The 14,157-nt window shown below is 53.4% G+C and overlaps 2 protein-coding genes across 2 annotated transcripts in view; one reads left to right on the forward strand and one right to left on the reverse strand.

Moving 5' to 3' along the window:
- AGO2 (argonaute 2, RISC catalytic component) overlaps positions 1–1,010 on the forward strand; it is a 23,333-nt gene extending 22,323 nt beyond the window's left edge. The window contains exon 17 of the mRNA XM_015561416.1: positions 83–1,010. Within this exon, the coding sequence (XP_015416902.1) occupies positions 83–191 (109 nt within the window). The 3' untranslated portion in view covers positions 192–1,010. The remainder of the gene's footprint in view (positions 1–82) is intronic.
- Positions 1,011–12,374: 11,364 nt separating this feature from the next.
- The window catches only part of CHRAC1 (chromatin accessibility complex 1), a 3,984-nt gene continuing 2,201 nt past the window's right edge, over positions 12,375–14,157 (reverse strand). The window contains exons 2-3 of the mRNA XM_006753285.2: positions 13,068–13,194; positions 12,375–12,497 (exon numbers count right to left, since the gene is read on the reverse strand). Coding sequence (XP_006753348.1) covers positions 12,379–12,497; positions 13,068–13,194 — 246 coding nt within the window. The 3' untranslated portion in view covers positions 12,375–12,378. The remainder of the gene's footprint in view (positions 12,498–13,067; positions 13,195–14,157) is intronic.

Genomic DNA, 14,157 nt, shown 5'->3' on the forward strand with positions numbered 1-14,157 from the left:
CGGGCGCGGGGGCGGGGTCCCGGCCGGGCGCGGGGGCGTGGCCCGGCCGAGCTGACCAGGCTGTCTCTGTCCCTGTCCCCAGTGCTGAAGGAAGCCATACCTCCGGGCAAAGTAACGGGCGGGACCACCAGGCACTGGCCAAGGCGGTCCAGGTCCACCAGGACACGCTGCGCACCATGTACTTTGCTTGACATGTTGTGTTTACGATTGTGAGCGGAGTCGGATTCACACGAGACCAGCGACACTCAGACCAACGGACTCCAGCCCCGTGGCAGCCAGCACTGGACACCACACGTCGTGGACTCAGCCGAGGCTCCTTTCCCAGAATGCCTTCCGTCCGGATTTCACACTCGTTCTGAGCTGCAGACCTGTATGAGACCCCACTGTCGCAGGAGAGATGGTTTGCCAAAATCTATCCGCTGCTTATTAATAGTCCCGTATTTCCTAAAAACATCTCCTAAAAGCAGTCTATGAACTCAGGGCTTTAAAACATTTTTAATTTATTTGGTCATTCGATTTACTTGTTTTTAACACGTGATTCTGTATGGAATTGATGGGCTCAAACTAGCTGTGAGCGTTCTCTGAGGGTGAAAGCAACGCAAACACTATTGTGGTTTTAAAGCCTTGACCATTCTGACGTTGTCACTCACGTGTGTCCCACCGACACTCGTGTGCCCTGACGTGGCTCCGCAAGCTCTTAGGGACCCGCGGTGGGCGCCCCACCCGCGGGGGAAAGGGGCTGGGACGCCAGAGACCACGCCCACTCAACATTTCTAGGTCCAGAGAGATTGGCAGCCAAGTGCCATTTTAATAAAAATTTATTAAAAAAACAAAAAAAAAAAGAAAAAAGATGGTATGCCGACAGTCTAATGGTGAGATTGGTCCTCTAGGACTGTGACATTTATTTTCCAAAGTTTCTAAAGAATACGGGTCTGTGGTGATGATACAGTACAATCCTTTCACTGTATGTCTTTAATGTAGAGAATATATATATCTGGTTGCAGTATTAATGTGAGCGCTCGGCGCTGTCTCAGTTCCTGGCACGGGAACTTCTTGTGCTCGGTGTCGGGGCCGGGAGGCCGCCGCCCCGTGGGTCTCAGCTTCGGCGCAGAGTGCGCGGCGGACTCACTGCCAGCGACCGCCCCATGTAGACTGTCGCCTGTACCTTCGGGCCGGTGCGCTCCAGCATTCACCCGCGCCCGCCCTGCCTCCTCGCCGGGTGTGGCCCAGCCGATGAAGCACAAGTGGAATGTACGGATCTTTCCGCCCCTGGGAGGCACGTCCGTGTGCTGGGTGTCATAGGATCTGTGTGCGGAGACCCACAGAAAGCCGTCGGCGGGGCTCTGCCGGGCGCCTTGTCCCCGGAGGCCGGCCGACGACCACCAGCGTGAGGGCCAGACCCTGCCGTGGCGATCTGCCTTCTGGGCCCCGGCGTGGGGTTGCCACCCCAGAAACCATTGCACTAAGAGGGATGCCACGACAGCTGGAAGGGTGACAGCCGACGGCTCCGTGCCACGTGGGCTCCGTCCCGGCAGCAGTTCCATCGAGGGTCCGGTCCACGTCCGTTGTAGAGACTCGAGGAAGGAGACAGCCTTCCCGTGCTGCTTTGTGCTGTTCCTGTCCCTGCCGACACTTACCTCTGGCGCCGTGGTGGCGGGGTCCCGACGGGGCTGCCTCCGCTGGAGTGGGCGCCCACTGTCTCCTGTCTGCTCCGAGGGCCAGGGGACAGGGAGTGCGAGGGGCTGTCGTGGACACTCGGCCCGGATTTTGGCGGCAGTGACAAGGGTGGACCTGGTTTGTGCAGCGTCTACGCCGAGTGGTGCGTGCGTGTACGTGTGTGCATGTGGTGTCTCATCGGTGGCGTACGTCTCTTCTTGCTGTATCTCGTCTGTTTCAACGACAGAAGCCTTTGCTCTGAGAAACGTCGCAGCTCCCTGTCCTTCTGTTGGCAAGTGGCACTTTCCTCCCGCTGCGGACACCGCCCGCTCCTGGCGCATCCGGCTTCCCGCCCAGGAGGGACCTTCACTCACATGCTCTCAAGTTAGGTCTGTTTCCAGCCACTTTTAGGATCATCGAACCCTGTTTGCTTCAAAGGCGTGTTTGTCACATGTGCGCCAGGATCGCGGTCCGGGCGGCGTGGTGCCCGGAGGAAGCGCAGGCTCCCGGCCTCGCTGTGGCCTCCGGGCCCGGGGCTGCCTGACATCTGGGACCCCGACTAGAGCCTGTGGAGGGGGCCCCTGGCCATGAAGCTCTAAGCTAAAACCTGGCAGAAAGTTACACCTAAATTCTTTACAGATTATTTCGAGGCAACATTTGCTTTTCAGTGGCCACAGCACTTTCCTTTCTGTAGCCTGCGCTTGTTTCATAAACGCTCCACGCTAAAGGCACCAGCAGCCCCCCGGCCATCCTGACTGCTCGCCCCCACCTGGGGCCACCTCGGGCTCAGACCGAGGAGGGCACCCCCATTGGCTATCTGCGCCCCACCCCACTGTTAGTAAGGTGTGCCTTGCTTGAAGCAAACTGAATGTGAAATGAAATGATGGTGTAGAAATCGGGATTCGTATCAAAGAAAAACGGGCATTTATCTCGCCTCTTTAAAAGAGCTCTCCAATTAGATTCTTCTGTTGGTGCCCCTCATAGCTGCTTGAAAATATTCTCTGAGGAAGATCAGCGCAGCCCCATCAACTCACTTCTATCTGTCGCATTCGACAAGCCCCCGCCCCAACTCCCCGCAGAGCCGTCAAAGTCGCCATTTTGCAGAAGGAGCCCTTTGTGCCACACGTGCAGGGGGCCGGGCTCGGGAATTCGGTGAGGCTGGGGAGCGTCTGCTTTTAGAAGGGGCGGCTCTGTCTCCGTTTGGGCCGGGTTTCCTGTCTGAGGGGCCCTCACGCGGACACTGACTCGCTGGCTGCTGCACGGAAGGGCCCAGCTTTTCTTGTCCCAGATCGCGTTGCTTCTTGGGGTGGCCCTCACGCTCCCCGGAGTGAATGTGTGCGCCCTGGACCCTCAGCGGAGCCCTGGCCGCGGCCCCAGGAGGGAGCTGTTGGCCCGGTTCCCGCTCCGTTCCTGCAGCGGGGGCGGGGCGGCGGCGCTGATGCGTGTTGTATGTTGTTGACTGTTGCTCAGTGCCGGTGTTGCTGTTCCTTTTGCCTTTCTGGTCTGGTTTGGTTTGGCCCGAGTGGGCATCCTGGTGCACGTGGCACCCGATTGTAAGCTAGAAGTCACCCCCCCAGCTTGTACGAGTCGCCTAACGTTTACCTGCAGCTTTGCCGGCTCATTTATTTTTGAAAGCCACAAATGTAAGTTTCCTGGATGAATTGTTTCTTACATGTGCAGCAATGTAATGTTACACTGATCTGCGGGGAGATTTAAATTTTCTTTTTGCAAGGCAGTTTTTCAATCAAATTATATATTTGATACAATATGTGAAGGGCGGACCAGCCAAGCGCCCTGCGGGTGGGACCCCAGATGTCCCCAAGGGCCTGTGGGGCCGGGACGGCTTGTCCGCCCTGGGTCCTGGAGGTGCTGGGCTTGTTTTGGGGGGCTGTTAAGATCTGGGGTCCTGGGTGGGACTTTGAGTGGATGGACAGTTAAAGGATTTTCATGGGCATTTCCCGTCACACTAAGGTGGTTCCAGTCGGAGGAACTTTAGAAGCTGGCGTGACCCCAACCGTGGACAATCCCAGTGGCCCAGACAAGCCATAGACACTCCCTGTGACCTCTCGGACTCATCTCTCACGCTCGCGAGAAAAGGAATGTACAGTAGAGAAATGTCCTCAGTGTTCGTGCGCCTCACTTTCAGAATGCAACTCTCTTATTTATATTTTAACCCGTCCCCCAAGCTGTCCTCGGCTCTGCAGCCTGGCCACGGGCTGTTCTCGTCTCACACTCTTTTTTGTAAGGAAAATTTCAACTCAAAATAATTGCACTGATTTTGACAACCTCCTTTTGTAATTATGTCCAACCCGCATCGCCGTTCTTGTCTGACTGACTGTAAGCAGGAGCCGTGCTTGGCCCCGTGACCGCCCGGTGCCAGGTTCTGGGTGAGAGTGGCGGCTCCTCCTTCGCCGGTGCCGGGGGCCGTGCGTGAAGGGCAGCGTCGCCCTTGCCTTGTTCCCCGAGGAGCCTGCGGCCTGGGGAAGGGGCGTGTGCTCACGGAGGTCTGCAGGCGTCGTCTAAGAGCGTTCATTGCACGTCCGTGGGTGCTTCTGTGGCTTGTTGGGTTCCTGGTCGTTTGCCGTGACCCCGGGAGCACTGGGCCAAGTGGAGAGCAGGCGTCTGTGTGGCCCGTGTCCGGCGAGAGTGATGCCTCCGGGCTTCTCTCTCGTCAGCCGTCCTGTGAAGCCACAAGGTCACTGTTGTGTCGAAACCGTCATAGCTGTGGAGGCCGCGGCCCCGCGCTGTCCTGCCGGCCTGCGGTGTCTGCCCGCACCCCCTCCCGGGTGTGATTCTGTGTGTGGTCGGGCCGCCCAGCCAGTTACCTGGTGCGTGATGCCGTCGCGGGGCCCTCGCCGCGTGCTTTCTGGGTACGTTTTGCCATGTGACTGTCCCCAGTGAATGTATTGGCGTAGCCAACTCACTACAGAAGGTGGTTTCTAAATACCTTTTCGTTTTAAAAAAAGCAAATGCAGATACAGGCTACCTCTGATTCTCTGAAGGTTCATGTTTGCTTCTAGCCTCGCTGTCCACACTGAAAATAGCCAAACGTCTCCCGAGTAACTGAGTGTGAGCACCTCTGTTCAGTGCTGGCCGAGTGGCCACGTGGCGGGGCCGGCCCACTCCGAGGAAGAACTCACCAAGGGCTTGGACCCCACTTACCGTCGATCTCACAATTAAAGTGGCCGCGTGGTGTGAGCAGTGCAGGCACGCCGACTGACCTTTGACCCTGAGCCTGGTGTTCCCACCTCCCTACTGTAAACTGACCTGAGGTTGAGCGGGTTGTTCTGTTCGAGTCCCAGGCCCTGTGTTTGGAAGGAAGGCGCCCGCAGGGCCGGGAAGTGGAACTTCCGACGCCCTGGGTCGTCGCAGGAAGCCCGCTCTGGGCGGCGCGGTCAGGACTGAGTGCCCTCACGGCCGTGGGCCAGGCGCCTCTGCCTCCTCAGTCTTTCCTTGGGGTCCCTTGTGCTCTCGCGCCCTCAGGGCGAGCGATCGCAGGGTCTGAAGGGACAGACGGTGGCGTTGTCTGGTGTGGAGGACGCCCGGACCTCGGACCAGAGGCTCTGGTGCGTCCGAGTCTCGGTGCCTGGCCTGTTCCATGGCTGCTTCACGCCTGAGCGAGCTGAGTGTCTTTCGGTCTTTCTCAGGGCGATCGCCTGTCCGCTCGAGACGCGCGGGGCGCCTGCAGGGGGGCTGGCTGCTGGGTGAGTCTTGTTTTCAGCCGGGACCCAACACAGGTGTTTCGGGGACCCTGCACGGCAGCCCCTGCTCGATCGGTCATGGGGACTGACAGCTCGGATCTGCCCATCGGCCTTTTGTGCCCGGGTCTCCAGAATCAGAGGACCCAAAAAAAACCCCATGTGTGTTCCTGCAAGTGGTTGATAGTGAGAGAACAAAGACCACTGGTGCTTCTGTTAACACTTTCTCTCTACCTGGGGATGTGAGAGTATTAGACGTGTGAGATCCGGGGGTGCCCTGGGTGGTGGGCCAGGGGTGCAGGCCGCATGTCACCCCACCTTCCCGGGGTGTAGGGGTGCAGCAGCGCTGTGCCCGCCCCTTGGAGCTGAGCAATGCAGAGCTAGAGCTAAAACACCTGTCACTGACTCTTCCCTCGGGACCCCAGCTCCTTCTGAATCTTCAAGGTCCTTCCCACCGCGATCGGACCCCATGGAGAGCCCACACCCCGGACCTGGGTGCACTGCTTGCCCATGTGGGGGACCTGAGGCTCCTGGGACTCTGGAGGTGGTGGGAACACCCTCATGGGAGGGGCAGGCCTGGGAGACCCTGTCTCAGCCTCGTGCCTTCAAAGCCTGGGCCTCGGTGTCCTCGGGACCCGTCGGGGCTGCCTTCCCATTGGGCAGTAAGCCTGCGCCGTCCCCACGTCAGTCATCCATCGCCTCCTGCCTTTGACGCTACTTCAGCTCTGACTTTGTAAAAGGTGAAGCCGTGCGTGTTGTCTCGTGTCAGAAAACATGAGGTGGCGGTCCCGTGGCTTCTCCGGTGGCCGTGGCCGTGGCCGTGGCAGAGCCAGGTGGGGAAGCTCAGTCGCTCCCGCGTGTTTGTCTAATGGAGCTGTGATGCCATCGGCCTCGCCTTGCCTCGGAAGGCCTGCAGAGCTCTCCCAGACGCTCGGGTGGGTGTCACCTCGGCCGCCCACGCGCGCGAGGACTCCAGGATGGACAGACCCGAGTGCAGCTCTCGGTCTCTCGCCGGGTGGTGAGCACTTCCCTTGGCTGATGGTCTGTGTCAGGGACGTCAGGGACGATGTGATTGGTCTTCAGTGGGGGCGGTGATCAATGTTCTTTATTTACAAATGTATAGAAAGCCCTTCCTGGTGGCCCCTCTTGGCCGTCCCCTCCCCACACCCCTGCCCTCCGCTCTCAGCAGGCGCTGGGCAACACCGTCCAAGTTTGGGGCCCTCTTCAAAGCCACATCCCCTGAGGAAGGCAGAAGGCACCGAGTCCGCGCTGGCGCCCTGAGCGTGACGGGGTTTAAGTCGCTGCTGAGGGTGTGAGCTCGTGTGTTGTAACTGTAGAGACAACTGTGGGTTTACATTTGAAGCAGTTTTCAGAGAATAATTGTCAGGTTCTGTGCAGCAAAGTGGCTAATTCCTCATCAAATATAAGAAAAGAATGTAGCGTCTAAATCCAGAATTTTCTTACCTCTGGTACACTTCCAGTTACTCACCTAATAGTATGGAGGGGTTTGGACCCTGAGTTTTATCAACTTTTCTAGTTTTATTTTATTTTTATAAAATAATTGAAAAAGAACCAAAAATGAATTCTAAAGCTCCCTAGGTAGGTCTTGCCCTTTCTTGACTCCCCCGCAACAGAACACTGTGGGAGACATTTTGAATCAAAATGTATTTCGACATTAAAGTTTACTCTCCCCACCAAGCCCGGCAGCTGCCAGGGCCCCGCCGGTGGTGCCGGTCCGCCCGCCGCCTCGCTCCTCCCTGCGCCGGCCCCGGGCCGTGTGCTGAGTGTCAAGCGGTGGTTCCCGTGTAACGAGCATTTCTGCCCGCTGGCCTCTGCGTGGCCTCTCGAGAACTCGCTGCCTGAATTGTAAACTTGGCGGTAGAACCGCAGGACCTGCCGCGCGCGCCTCTGGGGCTCCCGTCCTTGTCCTCGGCTCCCTGCCAAGGTGTGTCCGGAGGCTATCCCGCGCGCTTGAGGCCGGGTGGGGGGCCCTTTAAATTAAGCCTTAATCCGATGTCCCATCCATAAGTTTCCGAGTGGGCAGAAACGTTAGGCCGAGTGAGGGTCAACCGGCCAGGTCAGGATGCCGTCTCGTAATTCAGCTTGTCTTTTCTCCAGTTACAAAGGGAAACTTGCAGTGATGCGCCTCTCTCTTTCTCCCTCTCTTCCCTCTCTCTTCCCCCTCTCTGTCTCCCCCTCTCCATCTCTGTCTCCCTCCCTCTCCTGGCTGTTGCCATCGCTCAATGAAGAACGGACCATGTGCGTCTCTGTGGCAGTCAGTAAAAGGCCTGTTCTGAAGCCTTGAGATTTCCCAGGGTTATTTTAACGTCTGAATTCCCCCTCCAACCTGAGGTGGACTCACGGCTGATGGAGAGAATGATTTGGGCACGAATCTTACTTGCTCACGTTCCAAGCTTTCTTCAGGTAGTGCCACCTGCCATCGCTTCTGCCTGTGACTCAATGGATTTTTGTTTTTGCAAAAGCATCTTAAATTTAGACATAACATGGAGGGGACCCAGCTTTCTCTACAATGTGGACCTACCTCACTACACAGTTGGGTGCTATTTACTAAGCCTGTCAAATTTAATTGGAAAAGGTAACCAAACGTGAGCTATCAACTCCACATGAAGCTTGAAATCACAGTTTCCGTTTATTTAATAATATTTTTATTTATTTTGTGCCTTTTGTGTTGAATCCTCATGGGTGGAAAACAAGATCCGTGTGAAATTACGTACCTGTACTCCAGGTGGGAGAGAAGCCCGCTGGCCTGGCCTTCCATAGACACTCAGCCAACCACTCACATACATTGGAATCCCAACTGCCTTCTTGTGAGAAAAGAGAACAATTATGTCCAAGAGAAAATCTAACGTTTTACGAACCAATTCCAGACTCTTCTCTGCACATATTTATAGCTGTCGCTTCATTCTCTGCGCCATCCAAGGCGGCTAGAGCAGCCCCGCGTCCCCTGGCCATTGCTTTTTCGCCGCCTGGCCCTTCTCCCTCTGGTTGTGAGTTGATTTCCTGAGCAGCGATGGACTGTGTCGATCTCACCTCTCCGCACCTGCAGACGTGTTGCTGGGGGCAGAGGTGTTGCTGATGAAATCGGAGGGGATGGGCCACTTTCCACGCTTTTATATTGGGCAGTTTACAATCTAGACTTTTCCTACTATGGCGATCTTTTTTAACTGAATCCTTTGGAGGTAACGCAATATTTTGGAGTCTTAAGAATTTGATTTTATACCAATAAGACATAAAAATTCAGGGGAATCTTTCCTGTAGTAGATAGTCTTACTATTTTAAAGAGATCTCTGAAGTTTGCAAGAGAACCAACATTCCTTAGTGGCAGAACTCTGAAAGTTGATTGATTTGGGCGGCTTTCTGCTGCAGGATCTCAAAAATGGGGCAATTCTGAGTCAATGTCTCTCGTGTGAACCTCCTGTCTGGCCGCTCCGTGGGCTGTTTTGTGGAGTGAGTCACCCTTTATGCTGCATGTAAGGATGGGCCCTGTTGCACTTTCTCAATAATAATAGATGCCCCGCGATTGGCTGGCCAGGAAGTGTTGTTTTACTAGCAGGAGTCCCGGGAGCAGGTGGTTGGATTCATATCGGTACCTCAAGAAAAAGAACCTGAATGTGCTGCATTTTGTTTATTTAGCTTTTATGTGTAGCGTTTTGTTTTGCTCTTATCGTTTTGTTTAGATTTATGCTTTTCGGACCCCAAGAGACTGTTGAAAGAAGCCTCAGACTTACCCTTGTAGGGACACCGTGGCTTTTTTCCCCTTTTTTAACTTCACCATCGGTTCAAAGGTTGCCCACAAGCAGAATCGTACTTTACCCGACACACCCAAGAGGGTGTCGGCGGGCAGTGGCGTTCCCAGTCCTTCCCGTTTGCGCTGCGTCCTGGATTCGGTCTCCGTGCCATGCAGAGGTTGGGTCACTCGTTGCTAAGGTCAGGCTTAACCATCGTGGCATCTCACACGGTCGCCACTGAGTGAGGAGTATGACCCTAGAGGTGCTGCTGGCCCCGGGCAGCGGCCCAGCGGCCCCTCCGGAGAGCCAGGCTCCCCTGCTCTCACCCCAAACCAAACGGGTGGGGTGTGGTCTCGATGGACAAAGGCTAAACTGGTGAAGAAAGCCCCAGGCTGAGAGGCTGAGCACCTACTGCCGTGTCTAAGCTTAGCTGGGTCCTTTCAAGTTTGTTTTACAGCTTCCTAGGTTAAAGTAGTTTGCACTATTTTTGCAATAAATTCATGGAAATCCTAACAGTTATTTGTTTTGTTTCTTACTGTGTGTATATAAACTAATACTAAAAATTTGGCATAGTGTTTTTTCACCTCCTTACATAACCCTTAACATGCACAGAATGCTGTAAATGTGAATGATATTTTATAAAGTTATTTTGTATTGTGTCAATTTTGTTTTGCCTCATAGTATGTCAGCAAAAAATCAAATAAAATTCCTTGTATTTACAGCTGCTTCTCCCAAAGGTCTTCAATTGCTTGTGCGTTTACTGATACTGCCTAGGGCACTGGTGTGTTTACTGGTACCGCCTAGGGCAATAGTCGCCAACCGTTGAGACCTCACGGACCACTGGTTGGCGACCGCTGGTCTAGGGCTTCTACAAGCATCGGACTCACCCATTCCTTGAACAGTGCTGGGCACTGCCCCAGGGAACTTATGTAAAAGACCATTCAACTGAGCCCCAATGAAAGCCCCGAGTCCACGTCCTGTGGGAATCAAACTTGTCCATACGCGGGGTTCGTGGCCGGCGGTCGCGTGGCCCCTCTGCCCCGGCCCGGGCTGCCTGCACTGGTGCAGCTCTGAGCGCCTGTGCCTCCTGGGCTGGTTTTGACTTCTGTCTTTACTAAAAGGGGAAGGCCCAGGGCAGTTGGATTGAGAAAAGCAAAAAGTGGCTGAAGATACTAGGATGTAGTGTCACTAAAGCAGGCGGAGGTTTCGTTCTCCCTAAGTATTCACAGGGCTGTGTAATCGTCAAAACTGGAAACAACCCTAACTGGGACTTGCCCGTTCACCCGGGACTGGGTAACCGCGGTGTCTCCATGCACCGGAGCCCGAAGCAGGGCCCAGGGCGGGGCAGCCCACACTGCAGCAGCAGCCTAGCGCCTGTGCTCAACTAAAAGCCGGCCTCCGCCTCGCGCACTGTGGTTCCTTACATGACCCTCGGGAAAGATGGACCAGAAAAACCATAGTCCGGGGGCTACTGTGGGCTTGTTTGTCTTATTTTTTTAAGTCTATCTTTTTACTGATTTCAGAGAGGAAGGGAGAAACATCAATGATGGGAGAGAATCACTGATCAGCTGCCACCTGCTCGCCCCACACTCGGGATCAAGCCCACAACCCGGGTATGTGCCCTTGACCAGAATCGAACCTGGGACCCTTCAGTCTGTAGGCCAAACCAGCTAGGGCGCTACAGTGTTTTTTTGTTGGACCTATAAGATGAGAATGGTTTTTACATTCTTAAATGGTTGAAAAAATTTTTTTTGAATTTAGACCCATGAAAACTATTCAAAATTCAAATGTCAGCATCCAGAAATATTTCCTTGAAATACAGCCGCGCTCATTCCTTGGGTCCTCTCTCTGTCTGCTTCTGTACAGCGGCAGGATTGAGTAATCGACAGCCCACAAGACGGAACATATTTTCCATATCGCCTGTTGCAGAAAGTGCTGGCGCCGCTTCCAGCCAGAGCCTCCTCAGCGGCCGCCAAGGTAAAGGGAAGGAATGCGTTGGACCTTGCAGAAAGTTGGCGGGAGGTGATAAAGCTGTTATCATATTTGTGGCGGTTACATGACTCTGCATTTGTCCAACTCGGAACTGTACACCAAAAAGTGGATTTTTATTTTAAAAATAAACTTTAAAAACAAGAGAGACAGAAAACATCAGTGGTTGCCTGGGAGTAGGGGGAGTCCCTCCAAGGGGTACGTGGGATGTTTGGGTGGGGTGATGGGACAGACTGCTTGCTTACACAACCAACAGACTGAACAAGGATGCTGTTACTGGATGTAAATACCTCATTTAAAAAAAAAAGATTAAAAGAGCCAGAAAATACAGAGTTTATGGTTTTCTCTTGTGGACGGTAGTTACTGTAGGTGTAAAGAAAGAACAGTAAATGAGATATATCTTCAAGATACAAAAGGTTCTAAAGTGTTTAAGAAAAATATGCTGCCCTAACCGGTTTGGCTCAGTGGATAGAGCGTCAGCCTGCGGACTGAAAGGTCCCGGGTTCGATTCCGGTCAAGGGCATGTACCTTGGTTGTGGGCACATCCCCAGTAGGAGATGTGTAGGAGGCAGCTGATCGATGTTTCTCTCTCATCGATGTTTCTAACTCTCTACCCCTCTCCCTTCCTCTCTGTAAAAAATCAATAAAATATATTTTTTTTAAAAAAAGAAAAATATGCTTACGCAGAGGTAGTATTTTTGGATTTATGATTTGACTTAAAATTTTTCTCGGAATAAAAATGCTAGAAATGCATATTTTAAAATTTCACAAAACTCTCAGATAATAAGCGAGGCATTAGGTAGGACAATAGAGGTTTCTAAAATTAGACCTAGAGCATTTTACTGTAAAACTACGAATAACTTTTATTTTAAAATTTTTGTCTTTACAGTTAAAAATGCTGTATTTAAACAAATATTCAAATTTTCTTGAAATACAAAAATGCAAATGTAACTACACACAATGTAACAAAATGTAACTTGAACTACATGGAGCTAAAACGAGACGCGGTTGTTTTCTGGAGCCGCTAGGAGAGGCTCTGGAACGCTACCCGAAGCGAGCGCGGAGAGCATTGTCTTTGGCTGTCCAGGCAGCTTGTGCTCGGTGCCCGCCAACCGCAGGGTCGGCCGACAGCTCTCCTCGGCCATGTGTGCAGTGCCTCAGGCCCTGCGTCTCAGCCAAGGAGCAGTGTCTCGGAAGCCTCTGGAGGGTGAGGAGACTGAAGGCGTAGTGCTGGGTGGTCCTGGGGGGGCCCTCCCAGGCGGACTGTAAAGCATTTTGTTTGGGGTTTAGGATTCTGCTTCATCACTTTCCTCATCGTGGTTATGCTCCTCCTCCTCTTCCTCTTCCTGCTTCTCCTTCAGCATTTTCAGGTATTTACTAGCTAGTATCTTCTTTGGTAATATATCTTAAAAACAGAAAGCTAGCATTAGCAGTTGCTTGCGGTAGACTATGCACACAGCCGCGCTCATGTCAAAACGTACTACTTCCTGCTCTGACCTCTAACGCAGGTTCCAAAACAAGACGAAATCAGACTGCCCTGCAGGGTGGTCTCCTGACGAATGCTAAAGGTCTGTTTCCATGTCACTGAGTGCAAACCATGTGCTTCTACGTGTGGGCCAGCCTGTGAGCAACCCACCCAACTTAACTTGTGACAGACTGGCGGGCCCAGGGGGAGACTCAGCCCTTCAGCCGGGCCCCCACCGCGCCTGTTCTACAATTAGTTTCGTTTCTGGGGCCAAGCAGACCAGCCCAGGGTGTTCCCTTCAGTGGCCAGGAGAGGTCCGAGCGCAGGTCTGCCACGCTCACCACCCAGCCAAACTCCCTTTTGGAGGTTGGTGGCCTCATTACCATTCTAGGTGAGCCACATTAGACACAGGCAACAGGCACCACTGTGCCAGGCCACGGCTAACGCTGGCACCTAGAGAAAGCAGCACCATGTTTACTGCAGTGAAAGCAGGGGAAAGCTGTAAGTTACCTGCAAGAAACTGGAACGTTTCCGATTCCTCTGCAGTGTTGGATAAGTCATGGTAAGTAAGTGATTGCTTTTCTTTCCCACTGCCATGTCTGTAGGAATAGGTGGCTAGATACTGAACAAAGAGTTCCTAAAACAAATGAAAAGGCGACATGAAAGGTGTGCTTTGAAAACACCATATGGAACTTAAAATTTGAGTTACGTTAAGTGTGGATGACTGCAGATTATCTTGGCTTCTCAGATGACAGGAAATCACCAGAGGGAAGGAGAGCTATGAGGTCAGAAAAAACCGAGTATCAGGGTTGGTGGGGAAGCAGGCATTTCCCTAAAGTTTACTTTAGATTTTTAACTCGGTAAAAATATTTAAAACGAAACAATGAGTCGTAAATGTTTAATGACCGAGCTCTACAGTAAAAAAAAAAAAAAACAAAAAAAAAAAAACGGAGCAAGAGACCATTCAAAAATTGTTTGGCTCAGGAGTACTTTGTCTTAGGTGGTTCGCCTATAAATAAAACAGTCAACAAGGGAAGCTCCGAACAGACCACATTTCCTATTTCGCCCACACACCTTCCCTAAGGCAAGGGCCTGCACTGCCTCCATCCACCCAGCACGGTGCGTGCGGGATCGAGTGCCTGCTGCATAAATCATATCATACATATACACACACATACATACTTTCTATTGATTTCAGAGAGGAAGGGAGAGGGGATATCAAAGATGAGAATCATTGATCGGCTGCCTCCTGCACGCCCCCCACTGGGGATGAGCCCGCAACCCCGGCGTGAGCCCTTGGGGCCCTTGACCGGAATCCAGCCCAGGTCCGCAGGCCAGCGCTCTATCCACTGAACCACACCAGCGGGGCTAACTTTGCTTCCTGAACACTCAGAGGACCGAGCTGTCCCGGGAACAAGCACCCCAACATCCACACTGAGCGGGCACTGCCCTGGCTCCAAGAAAGCGAGGCTCGACACAACACCCGCAAGAAATCTGGGCTTTCCCGCCCCGAGCTCTAGCCCGACACCCTGCGGGGGCTGGCGGAGGAGCCCGGAGACTCCACCTCCGGGCAAGTCCCAGCCGCCGGGGAACTGGAGGG

The sequence above is a fragment of the Myotis davidii genome, unplaced genomic scaffold (assembly GCF_000327345.1).
Source record: "Myotis davidii unplaced genomic scaffold, ASM32734v1 scaffold30, whole genome shotgun sequence".
Lineage (NCBI taxonomy): Eukaryota > Metazoa > Chordata > Mammalia > Chiroptera > Vespertilionidae > Myotis > Myotis davidii.